The sequence below is a fragment of the Mustela putorius genome, unplaced genomic scaffold (assembly GCF_011764305.1).
Source record: "Mustela putorius furo isolate JIRA1106 unplaced genomic scaffold, ASM1176430v1.1 tig00000174_pilon_pilon_pilon, whole genome shotgun sequence".
Taxonomy (NCBI): Eukaryota; Metazoa; Chordata; class Mammalia; order Carnivora; family Mustelidae; genus Mustela; species Mustela putorius.
Window position 1 is genome coordinate 2,518,842 of NW_025421304.1, and position 26,294 is coordinate 2,545,135.

At 57.4% G+C, this 26,294-nt stretch overlaps 1 protein-coding gene across 4 annotated transcripts; it reads right to left on the minus strand.

Moving 5' to 3' along the window:
• Nucleotides 1–1,943: 1,943 nt before the first annotated feature.
• On the minus strand, nt 1,944–25,667 carry GRAMD1A (GRAM domain containing 1A). 4 transcript variants are annotated; one of them, XM_013062724.2, is made up of 20 exons: nt 25,387–25,667; nt 15,544–15,754; nt 15,437–15,457; nt 14,891–14,975; nt 14,649–14,752; nt 14,478–14,573; nt 13,673–13,753; nt 10,526–10,638; nt 10,190–10,340; nt 9,395–9,593; nt 8,302–8,445; nt 6,563–6,681; nt 6,332–6,474; nt 5,815–5,918; nt 5,555–5,728; nt 5,387–5,474; nt 4,621–4,632; nt 4,200–4,307; nt 3,996–4,116; nt 1,944–2,392 (listed from the first exon to the last, which is right to left on the minus strand). In XM_013062724.2, exons 1-20 carry the CDS (start codon nt 25,650–25,652, stop codon nt 2,300–2,302), a joined length of 2,433 nt encoding a protein of 810 aa, XP_012918178.1. In that variant the 5' UTR covers nt 25,653–25,667; the 3' UTR covers nt 1,944–2,299. The 4 variants fall into 4 exon arrangements, with proteins under 4 accessions (XP_012918178.1, XP_044931900.1, XP_012918177.1 ...); XM_045075965.1 differs by lacking the exon at nt 25,387–25,667 and adding an exon at nt 22,027–22,202; XM_013062723.2 differs by lacking the exon at nt 4,621–4,632.
• Between the last annotated feature and the right edge of the window lie 627 nt (nt 25,668–26,294).

A 26,294-nucleotide genomic window follows, 5' to 3' on the forward strand; every position in this document is an offset into this window, starting at 1 on the left:
CCAATGTCACCTTCATCAGATCTTCTGTCCTTTCCCAGGAAACTGCCTCCCCTGTCCCTTACTTGACCAAATTTATTCATTTTGGTTTTTTCCACCACAGTTATCACTCACATTATACTCTTCCTTTATATATATCTTCCTCCCAACGCCTGGCCCTCCAAAGAGGCCACCAGGTGAGGATACCACCCCATGCACCACTGTGTTCCCAGCACCTGTTACTATGCCTGGCACATTACAGATGTTTGATCAAGTGAATAAATGCCAACGGTAGAGCCCTTCTGATACGCCAGATCCATTTCCACCCCCCACCCCATCATGGGCAGCAAGTTCTATTATTATCCCCATTTTACGGAAGAAGAAACTGAGGCTGAGAGTGCCTCATGCCCTTGCCTAGGGTCATATAGCCGGCCTCAGGTGGGTCTGGGATCCTGCCCCAGCAATGCTGGGGTTTAGAGGTTGGGGGTGTGGGCTCTGGGCTGTCAGGACTCAGATGGGAGTGAGACTTCGGGCTGGCTGCTCAGGTCCTGGCCTCCAGTTCTGGGTGCAGTGAAGTTCCAGGATCCCCCTGACCCAGTCCCGCTGAGCAAGAGGAACCAGGGTGTGGGGCAGGCTTGGGGCAGAGAAACAGGAAGCCGGGGACACTGGACACCTTTGTGGTCTGGGCCTCTGTGCCAACACTTCCTGGGCTGTGAAATTGCCTTGCAGAAAATAACTCTTGCTGTACCGAGCCCTCCTCCTAGCAGTGGCAGTGAGGACAGGCCTTAGGCACTGGGCAAGGGCACCCACTCACAGCCTTACAAGCTGGTGTTCACTGAGCAGCTACCGTGGGCTTGGTGCTGTTCTCAGCGCTTTACTAATATTAACTGCAATTCTTCCCACGGGGTGGGTTTTGTCACTATTCCCAGTTAACAGGTATAGGAAACGGAAGCCCAGAGTAGGTAACTTGCCATGTTCACATAGCGAGAGGGGAGGCTGGCTTGGCCCTTTGCCACCCGTGGTCCCTCCCACCTCCATCCAACCCCCTCCCTACAGTCCTCTGTCCCAAGCCATTTATTAAGAAGTTTCTCACAGCCTGTGACATGTCAAAGGTCTCTCCTTATCTCTCACTCACTCTGCTACCAGAACAGGGTTGAATGAGACACACCTGGGTTCTACCTGGACCAGAGACTTGGCCTCTAAGACCATTTCTTCATTAGCAAGATGGTTCCAGATGGCCTCAACCTGTACAGGCCGTGGTAGGGTCCTGCAGGGGACATGACCCTGCATCTAAGTGTGGAGACACCAGGGACAGGCCTGCAGTGGCCTCAGACACATACCTATCGGCCTCCCCCCATCTCACGGAGTCACCATGAGACTTAAACGAGCACCAGCCCTTGCCACAAAGTCTGGTCCCCATTTGGTGCTTACTACAGGAGTCACTTCCTCTCCCCCCCACTCTTCCATGATGAGGAACATCAGCTAAATACTCACTCTGCGCCAGGCCCCATTGTGAGGCGCCACACTCATTAACGCAGAGCTTGTCAGAGTGGCTCGCAAAGTGGGATCCAGGGAGCTTGTCGGAAGTGCACACTCTCAGCCCACCCAGAGCTGCTGACTCAGAAACTCAGGGCAGGTGTAGGACTATTCACTTCTAAGAACCCCGGGAGACAAGTGCCGCTCTTAACGCCCATTGTACAGAAGGGGAAACTGGGAAGCTCAGAAGGCTTGACTTGGGTTACGTGACTGCTAAGGATCAGGGGTAGGATCTGAACCCAGGCATCCAGGCACCTGCATATGCCCTCACAGCTCTGACACTGGACCCCGAAGACACAAAGCCCGTGAAAGATGCTGAAGAATCCCAGATCATGTGAGTGACTTGGGCCCCTGGAAAATGGACAGATTCCCCCTTCCAGCACCACAGGAGACCCCCGCCCACTCCCGGGGACCCTGCAGGCACAGCCACAGCTGTTTCCAACCCTTTATTGGGGCTTTCCGTCGGCCCCAAATAAATATAATACATTAAACCCAGAGCTGAGGGAATCGTGCACCCCAGAGGCGCCCCCCACAACCCCAGCTGGGCAAAATAAGTTAGCGGGGGGCCAGGCCAGCTCCCTGGCTGGGCCGGTGACGGCAGCTGGACTTGCACACGCTGGTCTAAAGTGCATCTCGGTTCTGTGGTCCCCATGTCTGTGTGGCCCCTGGCTGGGCCACGGGGAGGGGTGGGCGGGAGGCTCCCGGCGCTCACACCGTGCCAGCAGTGGCCACCGAGGCTCTGTGTCCGTCTATCCGTTAGGGGGGTCGGCCGTGGGGCTGGGGTTCCTCAGGAGAAGCTGTCATCAGGCCGTGGCTGGGAGTCGAAGGGAGGGTCCGAGACAGTGATGCCTTGATGCAGCTTCTCCAGCGAGAACTTCATCTGGGAGGAAGAAGTGGGCAGGTGGGAGGTGAGTGCTGGCAGGGTTTCCTGCCATTGAGGAACTGGGGAGGCTCCAAAGAGATCATGTCCCCAACCAAGGTCACCCCGTGAAAACAGTGGAGCCATACTGCCCCCAGTTTAACTTCTAAGATGCTGGTGAAGGAAGGAGTCCCAATGGCCCAGGTTCCGGGCACACCCCTGCTATGTACTGGGTGGTCATGGGCAAGCCCCATAACTGTCCCAGGCTCCCCAGCTGAAAGATCCCAGGATGAGTTCAGGGCTCTGATGGCCGAACACCTAGCACTTGGCACAGGAGCTCTTCTTACTCCCTGCTGTGTGACCTTGGGGAATTCTGGGCTTCTCAGACCTTAGCCGCCCCCCCCCACCCCCACCGCTTAGATGCAGGGCAACACAGGTTGGCCTGGAGAAGCAAACTGGCTCACAGGACAGCCCAGTTCCATCTGAGTCTGCGGTAAACGCATCTGTGGAGTCAACTCTGTGTCCTTGGCAATTTAAGAGGAAAATCATCAGCATTTAACTTAGGATGGGGAGGCCATGCCATCCCTCTCTCTGGGTGATGTGACCCCAGCCTCGATCGCCTCCTGCCCTGTTCTGCGCAGCCTTCCCAGCACGAGCATCTCCCCGCCAGCCTGGTTTCAGGGTGCAACAAAGCCCCCCGAGGTGGGCTCCACGTATGGTCTCCAGTGACCACACACAATTTCGCCGTCATGCCCCAACTCGGGCTCTGATATCCTTGGGCACCCAGCCAATGCCAGCCTCTCCTCCGCTTCCCACCCCTCCTCCTCCCACCTTACGTACCACCCCAGTACCTGACCTTTGTGCTGACCCACCACCACATTAACGGAGCTCCTGCTGTGCGCGGGCACTGGGCTCAGGCTAATAACCGCAGAGACACGCGCAGTGTTTACTACGAGCACTATTCCAACGTTAACTCATTTGATCTTCACGCCCGTCTCTGAGGTAACAGCATGTACAGAGGAGGAAGCCAAGGCTGGCAATGGTGTAGTCACTCGTACAACGTCACACAGCGGAACTTGAACCTGGCCGTCTGCAGAGATGCAGCCACTGCACTACAGACAACGTTCGGGGCAACCCCTTCTGGAGATGAGACCCTCCTCGCATCCTTGGGAGGAACTCTTTCCCACCCTCATGTGACCCCTTAGTGGGAGTGGGATTCAAGGACCAAGCCTCGCCTGCCCCCCAGCCACTGTGATGGGTTCAGGGATGGACAGGCAAGCCCAGCAGCCAGTGAGAACGAGCCCTTCCCCTTGCGTGTCAGCCAGAGCGGCAGCTGCCACCTTGGTCAAGGGCAGGAGGGTAGGATACCACCAAATAAAGCCAACCCTGGCAGTGGGCAGAGGCAGGAGATGGCATGAAGGTGGCTGTCCCCAGCTATGCCTGAAGTCAGACACCGTGGACATTTTTCCTTGGCTGCGAGCCACCTCTTTCTTCCATTTTTCCAGCAACCCTGGGAGCTGGGGAATAGGACTGGCTTCCTCCTTGTACAGAGGAAGAAACTGAGGCCCAGAGGTAGCCTCACACCAGGATCCGAACCCAGGGCCCTGCAGCCCCACAGCCGCACCTCATCGAGGAGTTCCACGGATGCCCGCAGGATCTGTCTCCACTTGTGCACTTCAACGCTGTGGAACTGCTTCTGGAGGGCGAGGATCTCCGCCCACTCCGTGGCCGTCTGGGGGAACTTGCTGCAAGGGGTGCAGGGCCTGAGCTGGGCGGCGGCCTCGCCCGACCCGCCCAAGTCCCCAGCCCCCTCGGGCCCCCCACTCACCCCTTGGCCAGGGCCAGACTGTGCCAGGACTCGAAGGTGTGGGCCGTCCTCTCCAGGGACCAGAGGCGGTAAAAGAGGAGGACATTGAGGGCGATGAGGACGATGAGGCTGAGGGCAGGGGTCAGAGGTCAGCGTCTGGACACAGAGGCTCTCCAACGTCAGCACCCACACAACCAAACCACAAAGGGGCATCACGATCACCCCGCTTTCCAGAGGAGAAAGTGGAATCAGAGAGGGTGACTGACATGCCTACAGTCACATAGTCCCTAAGCAGCAAAGTCAGGGATCGCATCCAGGCCTCGCCCCTGATGGCCACAGCAGGCTGCCTGGCTGGGAGAGCTGGGGACTCAGGGTCAGGAGAAGGGGCTGCAGCTAGGGGTTGAGGGGAGAAGGGAGGAGGGTGCAGGAAGCAGGGCCATACCTCACACAGATCCTGGGGAGGCAGCAACAGGAAGACAAAAGAGGTGAGAGCCTGCCCCGCCCCTCGAGTGTGCCACATGGCCCCTCTCTGGACTTTGGGCGCAGGGAAACTGAGGCCCAGAGAGGCTGAGTGTGTGACCAAGCTGACTCTCACCTGCAGGGTCTGCTGGAAGCTCAGACCTCACTTCCACATCCTCAGAGTTTCCTGTCTGTCCCCACCTCCCCTATCCCTGGCCTCTGTGCTCCCGGGTGTCCCTGCTTCACCCTCCATGGTCTCAGCTCAGGAATCCTCTGCTTTTCCGCAGCTTCCCTGTCCCGGCCCTGTCCCCCAGCACCCTGGCCTGCTGTCAGGTCTCTAGTCAGCTCTGTGTCCCCAGTGCCCCCCAGCTTAGGGCTGGACACAGAAAATAGGACTGAGATGTATGACAGAGCTTTCTCCCCACATCTTTCCTGGTTCCCCTCATTCTACCTCCTCTGGGTGCCTGCTCACCCAGAAAGCCCTCCCTGCCCCCAGGCTGTCAGGCTCCTCTGACCTCCCAAAGCCCTCAGGGCCTCGCTCTCCCAGCAGGGACAGACTTCTCCACCACACACTGGGCACATTCCAAATATCTTCTCCCTCCATCTCCGCTATGCTAAAAAGTGAGCCCACACTCCCACTCCACTAGATGCCCAAAGAGGCCCAGAGAGGCCAGACGCCTGCCCGAGGTCACACAACCAGAATGCAGATCCAGGCCTGTCTGACCCCACAGCCCCGGCCCCTTACTCACACCACGCTGATGAGAACCAGGGCGCTGGGGACGCCTGCCCCAGGGCCTGGGTCCGCGGACGGTTCAGAGAAGCGAGAGCTGAGGGAACCTGAAGGAGAGCACCGTGCCATCAGACAGAGCCATGCCAGCACACCCACCAGGGCCCCGGCCCGGCCCGAGGGGACACACCTGAGGTGTGCATGCCCGCCCGGGCGCAGGGGTCCGGGTCCGGGTGCTGGGGCCCGTCGCCATGACCCCTCCAGCTCAGGGGCCGCTTGCGTCGCCGCAGGCCTGACAGCAGTGTGCGCGCGTCCTTCCCACCTTCCTCCAGGGACAGCTTCTCCGCCTTGGCAAGCTCCCGCTCTGTGGACGCAGGAGGGGCCTCTGCGTGGCTGCACCCGGCCAGCCGGGCCACCACCCCATCCCCAGCCGGGCCGACCTCCCCCTACCCAGGTGGTGGAAGTAATCTTCAATGCCGCTCCAGGAGTTCTTCTCAATGAGAGACTTCACGAGGCTCCAGGGCTGCTTCCGGTAGCGGATCTCAGAGGACACCCTGGGGTCGCGGGGGACAGGAGGAGGGGGTCAGGGTCTGACTCCGATCACTCCAAGGAGGTGCTTTCCTTCCCCCAATTCAGAGAGGGTCCCTTGTCACCCACAGGCCAAACCGACACACCTTGGCAAGTCTCCCAGATTTAGCAATGCCCTGTGCCTCCCGCAGTTAGGCCCGCACCTGGCCCCGATTCTTCCGTCTTGCTGCTGTGCCCCAGCTCCACCCGGGGTCCAAAAGACAGCTCAGCCCAGCGCAAACTGAGCTCATCTTCCCCCAGACCTGTCCCTCGCCCCCTTTCCCATCCTGGTGGACGGCGGCTCTGGGCCCGTTGGCTCAGGCCAAAACCCTGGGGCTGTTCTGCCACCTCTCCCTGAGGGAGGGGACTCTGTCAGGGGAGGGGCCGGGCCACTGCTCACCGCAGCCGGGCCTTGTTGCGGGCAAGGCCCAGGATGCAGTAGCGGTGGGCAGTGTAGAAGTAGTCCTGGTACGGGATGCCCTGGGTCAGCACCTCGGAGTCCACCACGCAGCCGCCCGCCTGGGGGCCGCGCCGGAACAGTGTCTGTGGGGAGGAGGGAGGAGGGAGTCAGGGCCCCCCGAAGCCAGCCCGGGCTGCCCAGCCTGCCACTCTGCCCTCCACCCGGGCCCACCTGTGTCTCCACCACGGAGGCGCTCTTGGGGCCCAGGGGGTTGCTGATGGGGATGGTGTACGTCAGCACTCGGCGCTGGTGGCACTTGTTGTCGCCACTCCAGGGACTCAAGGTCACATCTGGGAGAGGCAGGGAGGAAGGGACAAAATGAGGACACCATTCTCCAGTCTTCTGCCCACAGGCTGTGGGAACTAGACTTTTTTGGACCATTCTAGTGCTCCGGGACCTCGCCCCCAAACCTACCCTGCCCCCGTGCCCCATCCTTCCTTCTGGAGCCCTAAAACCTCAGATGTTGGTTAAGACTCTGAGCTGGGACCTCTCTCTTCCCTATGCTTGTCACTCATCCTGGGGCCATCTCATCCGCTTCTGCAGCCTCAGTTTCCCTCTCTGTACCAGTCCTGGCTTCTCCTGTGTGCCTCAGACCTAGGGTCCTGTGACCTCCTGAACACCTTCCCTCGGGAGTTCCCCAGACACCTCACACCCAGGAGGTCCCACACTGGCCTCAGCATCCCCCTTCCTCTCGGGGTCCCAGTGCAGGGGTGGCCCCACCATACTCCAGACTCCTCCAGAGCCCTGGGCCCTGCCCTGGACACTCCCTCCTCCTTGTGTTCACTTAAACCGAACATCGCTCCTCGTTCAGTCCATCCCTGCCTGCCCAGGGTCCCATTCCACCCCCCTGAGTTTCTGGTCTCGATCTCCACCTCTGAGGTCCAGGGGTAGCTTCTTAAAGCCAAGCCTGCCCCTGCCCATAACCTGCCTAGAACAGTCCATGGCTCTCCAGGGCCCCCGGACAGAATCTGAGTTCCTCAGTCTGATGTGCCTGTCCCTCCAGGACATGAGCATAGTTTTGGAGGACTGTGGGGCCCCAAACCAAGGCACGCTCTCTCTCATTCTGCAGAAAATTCTACCTGACTCATCTTCATCAACACAAAAAAAGAAACAGAGGAAAGACGACTAACTGACTAGCCCCTCCCCTGCTTGAAACCCTCCCACAGCCTCCTGAGCCGTTCAGCTGGTCCCACCGTGAACCCTTCTGTGCCACCTGGCACTGTGGCTTCACCTCACCACACATGGCCACAGAGGCCCAGCTTCAAGGGATTCTCCCAGTGTCTGCCCCCGGCCTCAGGGCCTTTGCAGATACCCCGCTGGCCTCCTGGGTTTCTCTCCCATCTCCTTGCCTTTCCCCAGAAGAGCTGCTCCTTCAGACCTTGGTTCCTTCATCACATCCTTCCAGGAGCTTCTCCTGAGACCCCTCAGGTCACAGACTCCCCTCTGGCACTCTGTCCCCGCACATCTGTGACTTATTTGTGTGTCTGTTTACTGTCATTCTCACTAGATCATAGACTTCGTCTATCCTGGCCTCCGTACAAATCTGACAGAGCGGCCACTAAATGTGTGATTGTCAACTTGCGTTTATTAAGTGCTTACTGTATACCACTGCTCTTAGCACGTGTCTAGTTATCGACTCATACAGCTCTCAGGAGACCTGGCTACAGCAGGGACTGTTATCATGCTCCTAACACATGGACAGAGGAAGAAATGGAGGCAAAGAGGCTCGGAACCCTGCCTGAGGCCATTCAGCTAGTTAAGAGGCAGAGCCCGTCTGGTCTGGTCTCGCGGATGTGGCTTCTCACTTGCCCACCGTCCCCTGGGCCACATCTGCTCTGCAGGGCTTGCTGGTCTCCTGCTTCCACGCCCCCCACTCCTCCCTTGCAGCCAGGGGAGCTCGGCCACCTGACCTGTAAACTTGCACTGCTGCAGGAAGCCCTGCAGGAAGGGCGAATCTGAGAAAAGCATCTGCTGCAGCCGCTCGGCTCCCACGTGGAAGACGGAGTTGATGAGGAGCCGGCCGGAGAGATCGGGCAGCAAGGCGGCCAGGTCAGCTGGGGGACAGGGAAGGACGGCGGGGGCTGCATTGCTCCCTCCTTGGAGCAGTGCCTCCGCTTCCCTTGGGTGACCGCTCCTCTCCACTCCCAGGCCTCGCGCAGTGGAAGGGCAGCCCCATCCTCGCGGGCTGGGGTGGACACGGACCGGAGCACCACTTGGCCCCTTTCTGCCCCAGGGGTGGCTTTAGGGCAGGCACATGTCCCCCCACTCAGCCAGCCAGAGCCACTGTGATCGGTTCATGGAGCAGCACACGCCCAGACCCAGGGGACTGCTGTCACTGGCATCACAGGGGTAGGCCTCTGATGGTCCCAATCAGCCTGGGCTCTCAGCTGCTGTGATTGGTTCAGGGGCAGGCCTGGGATCCAAGGTGGACCAATCAGAGCCAACCCTAGAGATTCTGGTGCCTCCGGTGGGAAAAGCAGGCTTTCTCCCTGCTAGGTTTGGTGGTGGGAGGCTGTTTTGGGGCTCTCTGTGCCCCCCTCCACCCAAGAATGGAGGCTACCTAAGAAGGAAGCCGGCAAATGGGAAATGGAAAGAGTAATAAGAAGAGCCAGCACCGACGGGCCTGAGCACTTTACAAACATTAACTCACTTTCATTCTCTTAACATCGACCCCATGAAGTGGGCAGGATTATTGCTAACCCCATTTTTCAGATGAGAAAAATGAGGCTCGAAGCGTTAAATAATGTGCCCACGTTACCCAGCTAGGAGGCAGTGTGGCCAGCATTTGGGCCCGGGCAGCCTGGCTCACAGTCTGTGCTCTTACCCATCCGCTCTGCTGCCTTCGAGCCAGAGCTAGACAGACAGATTTCTAACAGCACCATCTGAATGCCTGCACCCCCTGGACTTTTTAGTCCGAGGAGCCAGCCAATCCCATGCTGACGCCAGTCTGAGCAGGGGCTGTCCCGTGGAAGCAAAGCAAATGCCTGGGGCCACCTGCCTCACCTTCCTCCCCTGTGGACGAGGAAGAGTTGCTCGTGTCTGTCAACAGCTCCTCACTGCGCAGCAGGTCCAAGGGGCCCAGGGAGGTGGGCCCCTCAGGCGGGGTCGGCTCAGTGCTCGGTGGTTCAGCCACCGGGGTCACGGTCTGGCTGGAGGAGGCATCTGGCTGGCTGTCCGTCTGCTCCTCCTTGTCCTCCTCGGCCTGCAGAGAAAGGCTGACTCCAGCTCTGTCCCCCTCCATTCCAGCCTGAGGGCTCCCCCACCCCGTGTGCCCACATTGGCCATAAGGAAGGAGACTGGAGGAAACTTGATGCTGGGGGTTCGCGTGTGCACGAAGTTTCCAGCCGAGCCACAAGGGGCCCTGGGGCTGCCCAGATGAGGGCCCCCTCAGCCCCTATCAGGCCTGTCCTCGGTGCCTGGGCCATAAACCTTCTCATGCCTCTTGTGCCCTTCTGTCTATCCTTCCGTGCCTTGTCTGTCCAGCTCTGTCAGTCCATCGTTCCTTCCATCCATACATCCATCCAAGCCTTGCTTTTTCTGTCTCAGTGTCTTCCTGTCTTCTGCCCTTTCACCTCTCTCTCTCATTCTGTTTCCTTTGCCCACCTTAGCTCCATCCCATCCCTCTGTCCATCCTCTCCCTTATCCCTCCATCCGCCTCTTCTCTGGCCCTGTCGGTCCCCTCCCCATCCCACCACCACCTCTCAGTCTGTTCCTCTCCCTGACACCCACCCCCACACACACACACCGTCCTCTGTCTCTTGCCATCAGCATCCACTCTCAGCCCCATTCTCTGCTCACCCCATGGTCTGCATCACTGCTGGCTCGGGAAAGGTTGGGGGTGATGCGACCACGGCGCGAGCCCACCGGGCTCGGCTCTTGGCTGTTGTCAGCTGCCCCCGAGGGGGTGATATCACTCAGGGCGATCACGTCTCCCACTTCTTTGGAGCTCCTGTGGGGGAAAGGTAGGGTATGGGACTGCTGTATCTTTGCACCCCACACTATGCCCAGACTCTATGCCCACCTGGTTTCCCAGACTCTATGCCCACCTCAGTCCACCCGGGACTCCAGGAGCTCTGCACACAGAGCCTGTCGTCTCCCCCTACCCCGGGAACCAGCCACCAACCTCTGACTCACCCTAGACCATTCAGCTGCAAGGGGCAGACATAGTCCTCATCCTCGCTGGTGAGGCCCAGCTCGGAGCCATAGCACTGATGTACCAAGTGCCAGAGCTCACGGGGGCTCAGCGTCTGGGCAGACAGAACATGGGGTTGGCCTCCACTTTCCCAGAGCCCTTCTCAGCCCCAGCCCCGCAAGCCCTCAGGCCAGCATTCCCGTGGTGTCCACAAGGGGGCAGCAGTGTCCCCCCTCCAGTCTCCAGTTCCATCCGCCCCCTCACAGGGACTCAGGGTGCTCAGGACTGTCCCCTTAGGTCCTCACAAGACTCTCACATCCACAGGGTAGCATTCCCAGACTTACAGAGGAGAAGATGAGGCCGGGGGAGTGGAAGTCACGCGCCCGAGGTCCCACAAGCGACCTGGGGCAACTCAGGGTTCTACATGCAGCTGGACCCCAGAGCCAACGCTCCCACCCGCCATGCTGTCCTGCCCCGGACTGCTTTCCTAAGTGCTCCTGGCCACAGTGGCTGGAGGCCTGAGACGGAAGTGCAGTGACAGCCCAGCAGCAAGGCAGCCAGCCACCGTGTTATTACCAGGCGCCCTGTGGGCAAACTCACTGAATCTTCTAGAACAATTCTATAAAGCACTAACATCATTGTTTTAAAGCAATGATGCTGAGGCACAGAGGTGCTCCAGTGGCAGTGGCGAGATGTGACCCCCGGGGAGTGGGGGTGGGGGGACTGCTTTTGCATCTTGGAGCTGACCCCTGGGCAAGCCTGCCTCAGGAGAGCTAATCTGACCGAGCACTTATTCTGGGCCCAGCTCTGGCTGCTATGAAGTAGGGAATGGCCCTCTCTGATGGCGTTCAGTGACTTGCCCTGGGTCACTCAGCTCCTCGGTGATGGAGCGGAAACCCCAACCCTGGCAGTCTGGCTCCAGGGCTTGAACGTTGAACCCTCCCCTGCCCTCCCTCTCCCTGGAGGCCATGACCCTCTCTTGGACTCCTGCTCCAGCACCATCACCTCTAAGGATGGGCACAGCTGGAGCTGCCCCCGAGGGGACAGGACAGGAGTGTGGTACAGCTGGAAAGCAGGTTTGGCCTGCTTGGTTTTGTCAGCCAGTAGTCGCAGACATGGACCATGCCCACCTGACATCCAGCCATCCTCCCTCCCCACCAGCAGAAACCCAATTTGTTCAGGGCAAAAATCTTCCCCAGCCCTAGGGATAAATTATAACTGGTTTACACCAAGTTTTCCATCTTTCCTTTGCAACTGAGGTGGTCCTGTTAGCCAGTTCTAGCCGAAGACATGCAAAGAGCAATTGGCTTAAAGGGGGGTTTTCCTTCCCTGAAAAAGGAAAGTGCCCTTTTTACCCACCCATTTTCTCCTTCACTTTTGGACACTTTTGTGATGGAGGAGGTGATGTCAAGGGCTGTGGCAGCCATCTTGTAACCATGAGGCAACAAGCATGTGGATAAAACATCAACATGCAGAAGGCAGACAGTGTGGAAGAATAAACAAGAGCTGGGGTCTTTATGGCATAGGGGGTACGGGGGAGAGCCCTCAAACCCGCCCTGGGCTGCCTGTCTCCAGACCTCTCGTAAGAGGAGCATTAGCATGATACAGAATCTAACTGCCATGGGTCACAACCTCAGCTCTGCCACATGAAAACCCTCATGACTACGGGCAAGGCTATCCCTCCACGCTTCACTAGTGAAACAGATAGCTGCCACCCAGGGTGGTTGTGAAGACAAAGTGAATTACTGCGTGTAATGCTCAGAGCAGTGCCTGGCACCCAGCAGCACCTGAAATATTTGCTAATATTATTACTCAGGAAGTAATTCAGTGTCTTTTTGCTTAAAGCACATGTGGTTGAGTTTTCTGTGACTTTCTGTGACTTGCAGCCACCTGTACAAACTCATGCAACCACAGCTGGCTTGGGGAGCCTGGGGGCCAGCCCACAGTAGGCCATCGGAATATGCCATGTCTAAAAGCCCTTACACAAAATGTCTTGGGGCAAGACATATGTCAAGATTAAGAAAGTTGCAGATCTAGGAAAGAGAGGCAGTGCCTGTACTGCACGTAGTAACATGGGACCAATAATGATGACTATATTATATTTAGTACACAATGCACAATATATCAAAGGTTCTCCAAGGGTGGTCCAAGGATTCCTGGGGATCCCCCAAGCCTTTCAGGAGGTCCATGCCACCAAAATTATTTTCATAAGTGTGGCTAAGTGTTACTAGTAGTATAAGATACTTCTTGCCTTTTTCACTTTTATTCTCACACTATTCCACTGTACAGTGGAATTTTCCAGAGGCTATGTGACACGTGACACTATCTTTTTCTGGGGGCTCATGCAGTGTGTGCTCGTGTATTCTTGTGGTTAAGAATTCCCCAGTTTCCACTTCTAATACAGTAACTATTGGTAGATTTAACCCCCTTAAACAAAAGCTCTGTGGAGAGTCTACCATTATTTTAAAGAGGGTTCTGGAAGCTACAGAGCTTAAGAATCACTGGAATATTCAATATTGAACAGACATGATAACTTTATGTTGAATTACGATCACATCTAAGATGCACCCGAGTTGAACACGTCAATATTTCTTGTCCTAAAACATATGAACGGTCACACGGAGGTAAACGTAGGCCTGTGCTGTTCACGAAGCACATGGAGCCGTTTAAGTTTAAGCAAATCAAAATGAAGTGAAAAACACAGATCTCCAGCTACCCTATCCACTTTCTGAGAGTTCAACAGGCCCGTGTGGCCAGCGGCTGCCATATTTGACAGCACGGATGGAGAATACGTTGATTTTAGTGGAAAGTTCTATTAGAGAGTTCTGCCATAGACTAGAAACAGCTGTGTCAGCTTGGGGCCGGACCTTGCTATGGCACACACAAAGGCACCTTCTCATTTTCAGAGCATTCTGCATTTGTGGCGGTGAAGCAAGGGCCACGGAGACACGGATACAGGTCGGTGGGGGCAGGGCCAGGCACTGGGGCCCGTGGTGGTCCCTGCTGGAGTCTAGGCAGGAAGCTGTAGGCAAGGCAGGCCTGTGCCCATGGAGGAGAGTGAAGGGGCCCTCCAGCTCCCCCAGTTTGGATCTCCTGGCTCCAGGATCCCCCCCTACCTCAATCCCCAATCCACTCTCACCCAGACCCACCTTTTCAAGCAGTGCATTCTGCCAGAGGCGGAAGATGAGGAGGAAGCAGCGGTCCCGGGCCCCAAAGGAGGTGAAGAAATGCTGCAGGAGAGAGGGAGCTGTGAGCATGCGGGGGCAGACATGGTCAGAGCAAGGGGAAGCTCCGTCACCACCCGCACTTTGTGCCTGGATCTCCATCCTGATGTATCCATTCATTCATCCCTTTATTCACTCTACAGAATGTTTATCCTGTGCCTAGCCTGGCACCAGACTGCGTCCCCATGAGGTGATGGCCCCTGGCCCCAGCCCCCAAGCTCCCAGTCCAGGGCAGGAAACAGGCATAGCCCAGAGCACTCTTCTAGTCTCCTTTGACCAGGAGGGATGATCACCTAATTCCACAAAGGGAAGTCTGCTGGGAAGTCTCCCCCCATTCCCTTCCTGTCTGAGTCATTGGTGTCAGGCAGCCATCTTGGGACCACAAGGCAACAATCATCAGAATAGAACAGAGCGTCAGGGAAGGCTTCCAAAGAGAGGGGACATCTGAGTTGATAGGTATGTGGGAGGGAAGAATTCTACTATTAATATGATCCCTGGGCAGCTGTGGTAGGGGTGAGGAGAGGGCAGACCACAGGCACTGACACGAGGGAGTACAGGGGGGTCTGCGTCAGAGGTGATGGGAGCCTAGGCCAGGCCAATAGGGGTGGCAGGGGAATAGACAGAAAGCAAGGGATTCTGAGAGCTCAGCGTGCCAAATAAACAGGGCTTGGGGCAGCAGGGGCTGGCTGAGGCCGGTGCCCACAGTCCCCCAGCAGGTCCTCCGGCTCACCTTCTCGCTCTCAGTGCAGATCTGGATGGCATTGGGGATCAGCTTGGCTGTCTTCTCCTTCTTCAGACAGGTCACTTCCTTCAACTGGATGGAAATCTGAAGACGAGAGGCAGGTCAGAAGAGGCCCCAGGCCCAGTCCGCCCACCCCTCCTCGTCCCCAAGTCGGCTCACTGTTGTTTCCCAGCGGAAGATGTTGCTGTAGAAGCAGATCCAGTTCTCGGAGAGGTAGAGGCGGCCTTGGAGGAGGATCTCGCGCTGCAAGGCACAGGAGTAATCTGAGGCGGCCGAGGGGAGAGACGGCAGACACCCGAGTCATACACGCTGCGCCTGCCAGCGCAGGCAGGAGAGGCGGGAGGGCAGTGCGAGGGAACCAGGGCCCAGCCCGGGGATGGGATCTATGCCGCCGGACTCACCCACGATGAGGCGTTCGGCCTCCGGGAGCTTGCTGAACAGTTTCCGGAAGTCTTCGTTCCGCTGTTTGTACGTGGGGCTCAGCATCTGGAGGAGGTGGGTAGGTAAGAAGCCAACTGGGGGTTCACACCCCTCTACTTGTGCCCCACAAAGTGCCCAAAAGCCCCTCAGGCTCCTCAGCCCCCGGCCAGCTCTTGGAGGCTTCAAGTCTAGCTCCCGGCTGCCTTCCCCAGCCCACCCACGAGATTAGCCAGCAGGAAAACGGTCATTTACTGATTTCCACGTAAGCCTGTGCCAGGGACCCACTGGCATCACTCTTAGCAAGAGTTTCCTTTGGCTTTGTGAGGCTGGGACAGTGTCTCCGGACACCGACCCAGAGAAGTTAAGCAACTCACTCAGGGACACACAAGAAGTAAGGGGCAGTCCAGGATGTGACCCTAGATCTGCTGACCCCGGCACCTAATCCCTTGCCTGCTGCAGCCTAGGGCTCCAAGCCCGGCACCTGTCCCCCTCCCTTTCTCCCCTCCAGCCCCCTGCCCAATACTTACACTGTACCAGCTCTGCATCTTCTGCAAGAGAAAGGAACGGAGTCAGAATGAGCCCCTAAATTCCCCGGCCCTTCCCCCATCTCCCCACCCACTGGGCTTGCACCAACCTTGCTATTGCGGATGAAGTTCCGGCTGCCCAGACTCTGGGTGCTGGGTGTCCCAGGCACCCCACCCTTCTCTGAGGAGCTGTCTGACCCCTTCTCCACCATGGTGCCTGGTTCAGGCTCAGGTGGGGATCGGCTCGAGGGCAAGAGCTGCAGCCGCTTACGGAGAGACGGGGAGCTGCTTGGTGTGCTCCGGCCGGAGTGGGGGGTGGTGCTGGGGGAGGAGAAAAAGAGGGGCATTGGCGGGAAACAGGCCGGGTATGGGGACGAGTCTGTTTTAGGAGGCCCACATATCAGCCCATGGATCCCACCCACCCATTTGACTCCACTTCCAGCTGTGTGACCGAGTGAACAGCTCCCTAACACTCTGCACGTCTGTGACTTCGGCTCGGACCCATGGGTGGTTAAGTACGTGTCCTCGTCTGCTTGTCGGGGTGGTTCAGTGAATCATTACGTGTAAGGTGCTTGTAGTAGCGCCTGGCATAGAGTTAAGCTCTCAAGAAGATTGCTATTTTTAAAATTATTAATTCATTCATAAATATTTGAGTAGCCCCTCCCCACTCACTTGCTGGAGCTAAAACCCTCAGCACGTGCTTCGTTTGCTTCTTGTTCACTCTTCACTTCTGATCTGTTAGCAAGTCCCACCTGCTCTACCTCCAAAATCTACTTCCATTACACCCATTTCCCCTGCTCCTGCGCCCTGTCCCAGCCTCCATCCTCACCGCCCCCCACCCAGGACATCACAGTAGTCTCCCTGGGTTCCCTGTCCCCATCACCACCCCCTGCAGTCAGCCCCCTACACCAGAGGGAGCCTGTGAACCTGACTTGGGTCAGGGCCCTTCTGGTCAGAGCCTCTCCGGCCTACACTGTACACCAGGTAAAGGCCAAGTCCTCACCTCGTCACCCCAGGCCCTGGCTTGGCTCATACCCTCCACTTGAGCTTCCCCCACCCCCAGCGCCCTTTTGTCCCTAAGCTCACCTACTGCATTCCCACATCAAGGCCTCTGTACTTCTGTTTCCTCTGCCTGGAATGGCCTTCCATATCCCAGCCCACCAGGGTCTTACTCGGCTCAAATGCTCCTCTTCCCCTGGGGACCCAGCCCCCAAGGCCCACTTCACACCAACTGGACACACCACCTGGAGTCATTTTGCCTATTGTTACCTCCGGCTGTGAACTAAGGTCTTAGTCACCACTGTGTCCCTGGCACACAACACTGTACCCAACACGGAGTGAACTCTCAAGAAACATCGGTGACCGCAGGCATGCTCTTGCACTGGCTAGAGCAGGAGCAGCAGAGGGACACTTGCTGGCATCGTACCAAGACGCTGGCAAGCTCCCCGTACAATTACGTATTCCTCAGGCAACCCTGGACACGTGACGGTATCGCCATCCCCGCTTCCCGGAGTAGAAGCCAGGACTCGAGGCCACCAACCACCGGTCCCAGGATGCACCGCTGCTTGAAGCCAGGGCACGACTCTACCACAGTGGACTCCATCACCTCTAGGAGGGGGGCAGATGGGGGTCCCTGGATCACCTGGGGCTCCTCAAACTTCCCTCTCTTGTCTCCAAGCTCCAGCACATGCTGTTCCCTCACTGTGGACTGCCTCTGGCCTTCCCTGGCTGGCGAATTCGTGTGCCTCTCCCAGGGCTCTTGGTTGCTACCCCTCCCTCTCAGACAGGGCTTCCGTTGTGCCTCCCTAGGGACCTCTGGCAGCTCCCATCCTGTCGCTAACCACTCTCCTGCACTCTGCCTCTGCATCCCCCACCCCAGCCCCGACTCCTTCTGGGCAGTCACTTGTCAAACCATAGCTCCGTTTCCCCCACAGGTCTGTGAGCTCCCTGACAGCAAGGTACTGGTCACTGCTTTGTCCCTAGTACTGCCCAGGCCAAGACCCAGGGTAGGCATTCCAGTCACACTTAGGAAATGAGTTTGTGGAATAAAATAAGTAAGTAAATAAATGAAATAGGTGGTGATCTGGGCCACTGTCACGCCCCCCCCGCCCCCACCCCTTGCCTGGAGCTGGCTTCTCCCAGGTCTCCCTGACACCCATCCCCCACTCTGCTCCCCACCGGTGGCCGGTGGGGGGCCTGTGAATGCCTGAGTTGGGTTGGGAAACTCCCACCCCGGGCCCACTGCACCTGACTCGAGGGAAATGAGCCTCTGGACCCTCTCATCAACCCCTTGCTCACTCTTCCCCAGCTCCTCCCTTGCCTGTTCCTCTACGACAGGCTTCCTCACCCCCTTCATGTTCCTGCTCAGTGGACACTTCTCTGAGTCAGCTTCCTCGCTTCTCTATTCAAACCACACTCCCACCTTTCGATCCCTCTCCATCTTTTTCCACAGCACTTACGACACTTGACCTGCAGTCCTGTCTCTCTCTGCGCTCCGCGGGGCGTGGGGGTATGTTTCCAGCCACCTTCCTACTATCTAGAACAAGGCTGGGGCACGGACCATTTGCTCCTGTGGACCGACAGGCTGAGCGCCCCTCTCCCCTCACAGGACCGGGATTCAAGTAGGGGGAGACTTGCCCAACCCTCAGCAAACCCGTCACTTGCTCCCCATGTGGCTTGGGGGCAAGTGTCTGCACCTGTGCCTCATTTTCTTCCTGACCATGGTGAGACTAATGACATCACCTCACAGGGTTACTGGGGGAGAAAGTGAGGTAACAGACAGCTGACCCTTGAACAGCACAGGTTTGAGCTGTATGGGTCCACTTAAACGGAAATCGTATTCAATAAATACAATACAGTCTTCTAAAGGTATTTTCTTCATGATTTTCTTAATACCATTTTGTCTAGATTACTTTATTGTAATACAGTACATAATACAGATAGTATACCAAAAAACGTGTTCACTGACCGCTCACGGTATCAATAAGCTTCTGGTCATCAGTAAACGATAAGGAGCTAAGTTTGGGGGGAGTCGGAAGGAATACACTGATTTTTCAATTGCAGGGCAGGTCAGCACCCCTCACCCCTGCGTTGTTCAACGTCAAGGGCAAATAAATCCCAGCACGAGAGATGCACTCTGGTTTGATCAGTAGGTTCTGTGGGACTAAAACGGAGGCCAAGGTCCTGCCCCTGCCCCAGCGCACCTGTGCTCAAGAGGCCAACGCTGACCCCGACGGGGACCACACACACACACCTTGGCCCAGGGCGCAGGGCCCACACTGACCCCAATCTCCATCCTGCACACGCTAAGTACGGATTAAGCACATGCCCTGCGCCAGGCGCTGGGGACACGGAAGTGAACAAAACAGATACGGTCCTGGCCTGCAGGGACCTGACATTCCAGTTGGGGAACCCAGATGAGCAAAACAAGAACACGTGTCAAATGGAGACACTGAGCTCAGGCACCCCCCATGCGAGGCACACAGGCAGCCCTGAGGCTTGTGAGATCCACAGTAGACCTCTGGGGGTGGAGCCCAGGATGGGGAAGTGCATTTAAGTTTGAGGACCATGGAAACAAAGGAGGGTTAAGTGGCTGGGTGGGTGGGGTGCAGGGCACACTTGAGCTCAGCCGGAGTATGAAGAGTAGCTTAGACAAAAACGCAAGGGAAGACTGTGTTAGAAACAGGGGTGTGGCATTCAGGGACAGGACTGAGCCTGGCAGGTCTGAGAAGTGAGTTGGCCAGCAGGGCAGGGGAAGGAGGACAGGAGGGCACAGGCCGCCCCCCTCCAGGCCCCTCAGGCCCAGGTCAGGAGTTTGGGCTTCCCCCTGAGGGCAGTGGTGAGCTAGGAGTAGTTCTGAAGGAGGGGGTGACCACTTTCCTCCCCTGCCCCATCTTCTCACCTCTCTAGCCTGAAATGCAGATGCCTTCTCCACCTGCCCTACTCTCCCACGGCCACGGGCCTACAGGAGGGTGCCTAAGGACAGGCCTGATAACACACAGACAGGGCAGGGCCTATGGCCCCCAGATCTTGCTTTTCTGTAGAAGGAAGAGGAAGTGTTCGAGAGCAGGCACAGGCCTGAGGCTGCCCAACCAGGCAGGCTGCTGCAGAGGGAAGGGAGGAGCCCGTTGCAGCTGGAGGACCGTTATGGGGGGCAGGGACTAGGAAGAAAACAGGGTTTTGCCAGTGCAGACACCTTTCTTCGGACTTCCTGGGCCTACACAGGCCTAGAGCTCCCTCTGGTCAAACAGGGGCAGTGCACACACAGGTGTGCATTTAAGGGAAACGTGGTATGGGTCCCACGCAGCCAGTATAGGCAAAAGGTACTTCCCCATCGTTGCAAGAAGTTTCCCCCCTCCATCCACCTCACAGCAGAGCTCCCACAGGTGTGTCAGCCTTGCACCCAGAGCCGCAGGGTTCTAGAAAAAAGATTCACACAGCTGCAGCATGACAAGTATGCTACAGCCACAAAGTCCCAGAAGTTACACACACACACACACGCCTGTCCAGGATGCATGTGTGCAGCTGCAGAGGGTCACAGAAACCACAGAAAGTTCCAGATACATGACATTCACACAGATGGCTATAAGAAAGTCTCTGAGAAGAGGTGAAAGCAAATCACATTCTACAGGGACAGCCATACACGTAAAAGAGCGGTCACAAAGGAACTCAGCCGATGCAGGTACCCTGTAGATAAATTTAAGCCGTAGGGTCAGCTCGGCTCTCCTGGTGTTCACAGCCTGGTGGGGAAGACACAGTGAAGGACTGCTCTAACGTGGTAAGGGACGGAGGGGTCAGCAGTCTCTGTTGTCGCCAGAGAACCCAGACATTCACACAGCCATGAAGGACCCAGGAGGTCACAGACACAGCTTAAAAACACAGTGGCCAGGGGCGCCTGGGCAGATCAGTGGGTTAAAGCCTCTGCTTTCGGCTCGGGTCATGATCCCGGGGTCCTGGGATCGAGCCCCATATCGGGCTCTCTGCTAAGCGGGGAGCCTGCTTCCCTCCCCCCTGCCTGCCTCTCTGCCTACTTGTGATCTCTCTCTGTCAAATAAATAAATAAAATCTTAAAAAAACACACAAAAAACCAAAAAACACTGTGGCCAGCTATGGAAATAATGCATGAGACGTGCTTTATAAACTGTAGCACGGGAACAGTCATTACTGCTCCGAACAGTCAAGGGTACACCCGAGGTCTCAGGAAAGAGGGTCCCGCGCCCACTGAGAGCCACAAGGGATCTCTCTTTGTGCTCTCACACACACAAAGCCCCGGGGGTCTCCGCTGCATACACACAGAAGCCCAGGCACAAACAGAACTGTCACCTACGGATTACGGAGACACATAGGAATTTTCACACCAAGATGTAATCAGAAGTAAATTACAGGCACAGCCCCAGGCGGTTCCAGCCATATACCCAGGCCCTGGACACACAATGTCACCTAGGGACACACACAAGTCACTTACATTTGCACCAAGAGTGAACGTGTTCAGAGATAAATTATAGGCACAGACAGAGACAAAGGATGATAGCTGTAAACACCGTGTCCACATACCACCAAGTCACAACTGGACACACAGGCAACTTACGGAGAGGCCTGGAGCCACAGATGTTATCCGAAGCAAATTTCACAGACACACGCACAACCAGGGAGGATCTCCGCTCTCTGCACACTCGGAGATCTGAAGTGTACACACACTCCGAAGTCACAAGCAGGCGTGCATGGTCTGATAGGATGCAATAACACATCACACACATACACAACCACAGAAGGTCACAGCCACGCACACAGAGCCTCTCACATACACACACACACACACACACACACACAAAACTGGAGACAGCAATCAGACATACTCAGGAAATTTACTGGAACACATGGAGCCACAGATGGAGTCTGACGTAAATTACACACAGCCAGAGGATGCACAGGAGGAATACAGACAGGCAGACACACACTTCCAAGACACCTACAATGGAGACTCCAAAACATAGCGGGCCCAGACAGGGAGGAGGTCAATTCTGGCCCCACGACCTGGGGAATTTCAGGCACAAGGCCGGCCGGACGGCCACGAAGCCCCCACCACCAGCGGCGCCAGGACTCGCCACAGACAGAGGCGGTGGGAGGGGGCCCAGGCCGGGATGGGGGTTGCTCCCGAGCTCCGTGGACTGTGCGCGGGCCAGCGAGGGGCTTGTGTCCGCCTAGCCTGCACCCCAGGCCCAAAGCCCGGGGTCAGACTCGCACCCACTCTTCGCCTCCCGGACCGCGTCCGGCTAGGCCGGAGCCCTCCCCCGCAGGCCCCGCTCCCCGCGGATGATCCCAGGACCCCCACCAAAGCCCCGCCACCCCGGCGCGTCTCGCCCTGGCGGTGACGAGCCTGGGTCGGCCCCCACCTCTCCCCCGCCGTCAGCGCGGAGGCCCCAGTGCAGCGCCGGCCCCCTCCCCGCCCCCACCCGGTCGCGCCCACCGCCGCCCCCCTCCCGCCTCGGATCCGGTCGCGCCACCCTCCCCTCAACCCCGAGCCGGGCGCGCGTGCAGCCCCGGACCAGCCGGCCGCGTCCTCCCGCCCGCCGCGCCTCCGCCCGGGTCCTTACTCGAACATGGATGCGGCGCGGCAGGCGCGCCCGGCCGCAGGGCTGGGCCGGCCGAGCGGGGCTGGGCTGAGCTGGGCGTCCCCGCGGGGCACCTGCCTCGCCTTCCGGGGCCGCCGCCCCCACCCGACCGCGTCGCCCGCGTCGCCCGCCGCAGCCCGCCGCCCGCACAAAGGCCGGAGCCCCGGAGCCGCGGGAGCCGCCGCAGCGTCAGCTCACCCTTCCCGCCCCCGCCCCGTCGCGTCACGGCGCCGCCCCCGCCCGCGCGGGAAGGGGGGCGGCGCGGCGGGAGGGCCCTCGGACCCGGGGAGTGAGGGGGAGGGGCGCCGACGGGCCCGGCGGGAGAGAGGCGGCTAGCGAGAGTTGGAGACGCAGGGCCGGGGGCGCAGGGGGAGGGCGAGCGCTCCGGGGAACCGAGAGGGGCGGCTGGGACGCCGGAGATACCGAAACAGGAGAGAGGAAGGGAAAAGAGAGACGCTGGGAATCGAAGGAGGCAGCGAAGTGAACAGAGGAGAGGGAGGGACAGAAAGAGAAACAGATTCGATTCAGATGAAACGCGGCCATGGCAGCTGCCTTGGCTCGGGCCGCGACCCTCTCCCCTGATACCCGGAAAGGGTACTTTCAGCTCCCCTTCTGCCCCCTGGCCGGGAGCTGCCGGCCGCCCGGGTTGGAACCGGAGACGGGGAGCGGGGGCGGGGGGGGGGCGAGTTGGAGGGGGTGGGGTGGGCGGCTGGATGGAGATTCTGGGAAGCGGAGGGGTGGGGGCTATGGGCATCGAGGAACCAACGCTGGCGGGAAGGGGTGGGACCTGGAGGCCGCCTCCGTCCTCCGGTGCGTTTCCGCCCACCCACCCCTCACCTAGTGTTGGCCCAGGAGGTCCTCCAGGTCTGGGGACCTCTCACCGTCCCAGTCCCCGTTAGCCAGACCAAGTTAGAATCCAGCCTCCCTGGCTCTTAACTGTGCTGTGACCTTGGGCAAGTCACTCTGGCTCTGGAGATCTCACCAACTCTGTGGTAAGGGGCATTCCCGCGGGACAGCGCGGGGGCGGGGGACAGCAGCCCTTTTACAGGTGGGGAAGCCCTGCCTCAAAGAGGGGAAGTGACTTGGCCCAAGTCACTCCGGGGTAGGCTGCAGAGCTGGACACAGCCCTGCAGGGACTGTCTGAGTCTGTTAGTGTCCCTGGACTGCTGGTGTGAAAGCCCGGAAATGTGAGTCGCACCTCACAGCTCTCGGCCAGAGGCACCCCAGCACGGGAACTTGCGCCCCACCCCTACCTCCAACATGCTGTCCTACCGCTTGAAAAAATTCTATTCCCATCTCTCTCCCCACCTTTGCAGCCCCCGTCCCCCAATAAGCCCCACTCTGCTTCCTTTTGGTGACTGGCAGGCCCCAAACTTCATCTTTCCTGGCCCCTCTCTTGCCCTCACACCCACATCCAATCTCAGCCATCCCTGGCCACTCCAAGCATAAAATCTCTCCAGAATTTAAACTCTTGGCTCATACGGCCCCTGTCCAGGACAGCACAGTAGTCCTTTGGCTCTTCCAATCCTACCTCCTATAGTCTGCTCCCGACCTGCAGCCAGAGAGAACCTATGAACCCCAGAGCTAGGTTAGGGTCCTCCCAGCTCAGAGCCCTCCTGTGGCTCCACCTCACTCCAGATAAAAGCAAAGTCCTCCCAAGGTGGTGACAAGGGCCACCCTTAGGCCAAGTCCACCCAAGGCCCAAGGGTGGTCCTGGTCACCATTCTGACTTTGCCTCCTCCTCCCCTTTTTGCATTCACTCTGATGGCTGAGCTTCCCTAGCTTCGCCAGACACACTCCTGCCACAGGGCCTTTGCACTTGCGGTTCCTGCTGCACAGATGTTCTCTCAGGTCTTAGAGAGGCACTCCTTCCACCATCTCCCTCTGTCACTGGTCTCTTTATACAGATGACCCTTGAACAACATATGCTTGAATCCATTTATACATGGATTTTTTTTTTTTACAGTACAGTGCTGCACATGTATTTTGTCTTGTGATTTTCTTAGAAACATTTTTTTCTCTAGCTTGTTTTATTGTAAAAACACAGCATATAATACAGATAACATACAAAATATGCATTAATTGATTGCTTATGTTCTAGGTAAGCTTTCTGGCCAACAGTAGGCTCTTAGTAGCTAAGTTTTGGGGGAGTCAAAAGTTACGCTTGAATTTTTGACAGCACACAGTGGGTCAGTGCCTCCTAACACCGCATTGCTTAAGGGTCAGCTGTACTTCTCTTGGCCCATTTCTTCTTTTGAAATACTTATAAAATTTTAATTAGAGACTATTTATTTCAAACAGGAAAAAAAAGGTCATCCCTACCGTCCATATCCAATAGATGTGGACATTTTGCCATTTCATTTCAGATCTTTTCTTTCATTTTTAAAAGAAATAAACTTTTATAGGCACAGCCAAAGGCCCAACTCCCCATCCCTCCTTTCCTGTGCCCAAGGTACCCACTGCCCTGAAGCTGGTGTGTGTTCCTTCTGTGTACTTTTCCATGCTGCTTTAATATCAGGATGGATTCACCAACAATATACCCTATTGTTTAATGCCTTTTAAAAGATACACTATTAGGCTCCTACTGTTATCATTTTGCAACTTGCTTTCTCCATCATCATTGTTTCTGAAACTTCTCCAGGCTGGTACACAGAGCTCTAGTTCATAAACCTTCATTCTTATCTAGCATCCATTATTGGAAGAAACCACACTGGGTGTTTTGACTCAGGCCTGGTATATTCTTTCTTTCTTTCCCCCTGCAGCCTTGAACCTTTAGCTCCTGTCTCCTCGTGCCAGGGGTGCTGTCTCTTCAAAGAAGTTTTGTTTACTTCTCCCCCCACCCGCCGCCATGAGCTGCAGCAAGACATACCCTTTACACTGGCTTCCAATACAAAAAGTCTATGTGACATATAGAAATATATGGGACATCACAAAATTTGCAGGAAACTACGCTTACTACCTCACAGACTGTATTTCCAATTCTATCCTGTTTCTGTTTGGAAAAAGTGCTCATCGCAACGCACTACCTTGGTTTCACGGTCCTTAAATGGTCATGATCCACAGTTTAAAAAACATGGGGTGTGCCGAAGGGGGTGCCCCCCCCACTTAGCAGGCAGTGTCTAGCGGAGCGCAGAGAGCTCAGGGACCCTTGTCCCAGCACATGTTTCCAGTTGCCTCTTTCTGTTCATGTGCCTCTTTCACAACCTCCGGTCAGGCCCCATGTGGGGCTAAGGCCATGTTCCAGGTGACCTTCAGCTCCTGCACCCGGACAGTGTCGGCCCCCCCTGGAGCAGTGTCAGAGAGGGAGAGAGCACCTCCTTTTTGTCCCAACACCCAGCTGACCTGTCCTGGGACAGACTGTCCGGGTCTGGCGTCCTCGGCAGCTGCAGGCGTTGGGGGGTCGGGGTGCACGGGGGTGATTCCCCATCACTGCATGGTGTGATATAAATGGAGGGCACCTCCAGGAACCTCCAGGGCTCATGGGCCAGGCCCTCTGCCCCACCACCCTTTGGCTGCTGGCTCTGCCACTTGGCCCGGGGCACTGATGCATCCTCCGTGCTACCCTCAGCCAGTGGGGGCCAAGGCAGCTGGGACAGGAGCTCGGCCATGGGGAGGGCTCCGCCTGCCCAGTAGGGGGCCGTGGATAATGGCAAAGTCGCTGCAGGAGAAAAAAGGAGAAGTGAAGGGGGGAGCCCCTGTTTAATCCTGCCTCTCAACCACTCCCCCACCGCTCCGGCCGAGCTGAGGGTCAGAGAGGTCTGGGTGGGATTCCCACCTCTGTCAGGGTCCTCTCTTCCGGACCCCGAGCCTCAGTTTCCTCTTCTGGAAACTGGAGATCCTGATGCTCACATCCTCTGATGGCTGGGCAGCATCAGAGAACTCTGACATGTGGGGTGCCCAGCCCAGGGCCCCGTACACAGTAGTGCCCAGGGACCATCTGATCATGCCCCTGTGGGGGGGGTATTTTGTCTGAGCAATTGCCAAGGCCAAGCCCTGGGTTTTCTCTACACCAGTGACCCTAGCTCCCTTACACACACACACACACACACACACACTTGCGCGCGCACAAGACCTGGAAGAAGCCAGAGGCCTCCGGGCCTGGGTAACGGTGAGGAGACAGAATCCGGGATTTCCCTTCCCTGTTTGCTCAGCAGTTACCCCTCCCAGAGCAAACAAAGGGAGGGTGGCCAGCTGTGGCCTCCTCAGCAGGGAGGAAGCGAGGCCAGTTCTTGCACTGTGGCTGTGGTATG

Coding starts and splice junctions, on each gene's coding strand:
- GRAMD1A (XM_013062724.2), bottom strand. CDS start 25,652: ATGGCCGAGCTCCTGTCCCAGCTGCCTTGGCCCCCACTGGCTGAGGGT. Junction 14,574..14,648: donor TCTTCCGCTGGGAAACAACA/GTGAGCCGACTT, acceptor TCTCGTCTTCAG/ATTTCCATCCAGTTGAAGGA. Junction 5,729..5,814: donor AGATTACTTCCACCACCTGG/GTAGGGGGAGGT, acceptor CTGCGTCCACAG/AGCGGGAGCTTGCCAAGGCG.